Source organism: Colletotrichum abscissum (genome assembly GCF_030869225.1).
Source record: "Colletotrichum abscissum strain IMI 504890 chromosome Unknown Scaffold_388.1, whole genome shotgun sequence".
Lineage (NCBI taxonomy): Eukaryota > Fungi > Ascomycota > Sordariomycetes > Glomerellales > Glomerellaceae > Colletotrichum > Colletotrichum abscissum.
In genome coordinates this window covers 1-1,588 of record NW_026850307.1, presented here as the reverse complement: position 1 = coordinate 1,588, position 1,588 = coordinate 1, and the positions used below count along the sequence as shown (strand labels likewise).

At 54.6% G+C, this 1,588-nt stretch overlaps 1 protein-coding gene across 1 annotated transcript; it reads right to left on the bottom strand.

Annotated features, from left to right (window-relative positions):
• Positions 1-498: 498 nt before the first annotated feature.
• On the bottom strand, positions 499-1,429 carry CABS01_17150 (uncharacterized protein; the record flags this gene model as incomplete). The annotated part of the gene is made up of 2 exons (XM_060550477.1): positions 499-766; positions 1,347-1,429. The coding sequence occupies 2 exons, from the start codon at positions 1,427-1,429 to the stop codon at positions 499-501; spliced, it is 351 nt and encodes a 116-aa protein (XP_060396337.1).
• Between the last annotated feature and the right edge of the window lie 159 nt (positions 1,430-1,588).

Genomic DNA, 1,588 nt, shown 5'->3' with positions numbered 1-1,588 from the left:
GACAGCCAATCAGTGTGCACGGCCAAGGCTGAATGGTGACGCAAGAGTCAGCACCGTATCGGGATGCAGGTGTCCTGAGGAGGCAGGTATCCTCAAAAGGCAGGTGCTATGCAGTGATGTCCAGGGTATCGCATGTGTCAAGTGTCATGTGCCGTTCTCTCACAGTCACAATAACGCTGTTTTGACGGCATGGCAAACGGCCCCAACCCGGAGGGTAGAACACCTGCGCCAAGGATCGCTCAGAATCCCCAGTTCGAGCAAACACGCTTGTGCAGGGAAGCCCCGCTTATTCTGTTATACCGGCTTGCTAGCATGCAGTTGTAAAGTTTGTTGGTTCGTCGACCTTACGAGGCACGACTAGGGATAACCGAAGTGTACGTAGTGCCGGCCTCGTGCACCGTGCTTGAATGATTAACCTGTTTATTGATTAAGCTATCTCATGACTCGTGGACCGCGGCTTTGTCGGAAGTCGACGTCCTTGTTTTAGGAAATGATTGCTCATCGCTCCGTACTCTTGCAGTGCTTTGCTTCGTGATCTTGGCTCATGCTCGACCATCTGAGGGACAGCGCAACCCATACCGCACAGTCGTCCAGGATGACGACTATTGTCGACAACCTGTCGGAATGCTTGAACTGTAACAGACACCAGTCAAGTCGTTTACCACCCTCGCGGAGTGTCTCCTGATAGCAGCCAAAGCTGCCGGCGCACAATAGCAGACCTCGATCCGTTCCGAGAGGTGGATAGTCGTCGTTGGCAGGAATTTGACTACGGCCAAATTGCAGTGTGGTGTTCTCTTCCCTCTACGGAATCCCAGGCTAGCCAATGCAGAATCATGCCATCTCGATGATCCTGAACCTCGCTGATCCTGAACCTCGCTGATCCAAGGCTCTCGCGTTCAACGCTGGCTCGTCGCAGCTAAGCTGCGCGTGTCAATTGCATCTCGAGCTTCTAATCTTCCTCTCCAAGATGCGTATAGTGACATGTAGAGCATTGACTGTGCTGCAGAGGAGAATGATGAGCCAAAATGCGGTCATAGCGTGAAGAAGCCACGAACGCAAAGTGTGCACGGTAGAAAGATGTCTGAACGAAGGGAGGTTGTTTTCGACAGAGGCACTGGACTCAGAAGTGGGCTTGGTAGGAATGGTCGCAGGAATGGTAGGCGTAGCTGGGAAGATGGCAAGACGGGCCCGTCGAGAAGCACAGTGACTGGAACGACGAAGCTGTCGGGTGCATCCAGGATGTGATCAGAATATGCTGCTCCAGCCTCTGAGAACATAGAACGCACCCTAGACTTACAGTACTGTACAGTAGCAGCTAGCGGAACTTGGCAAATCTGTTTCCCAACCATCCAGACCAGTCCTCGAGTGTTGTGTGCGCAGGCGCCATGGGGCATCGTTCTCGGCCCAGAGGCGGCTCGGCCTGGGCCATGGTGGGTGGTCGAGACCGCAGGGGGGGGGGGGTTGTTTGTGGTCGATTAACGCAGGGCCAGGGCGGATCGAACTCCAGCGAGCCACTTCCTGCCGGATCCACATTGGACTCAGGACCAGATCGGGCTTTGGATCAGGAACCGCTTCGAGTGGGGCGACA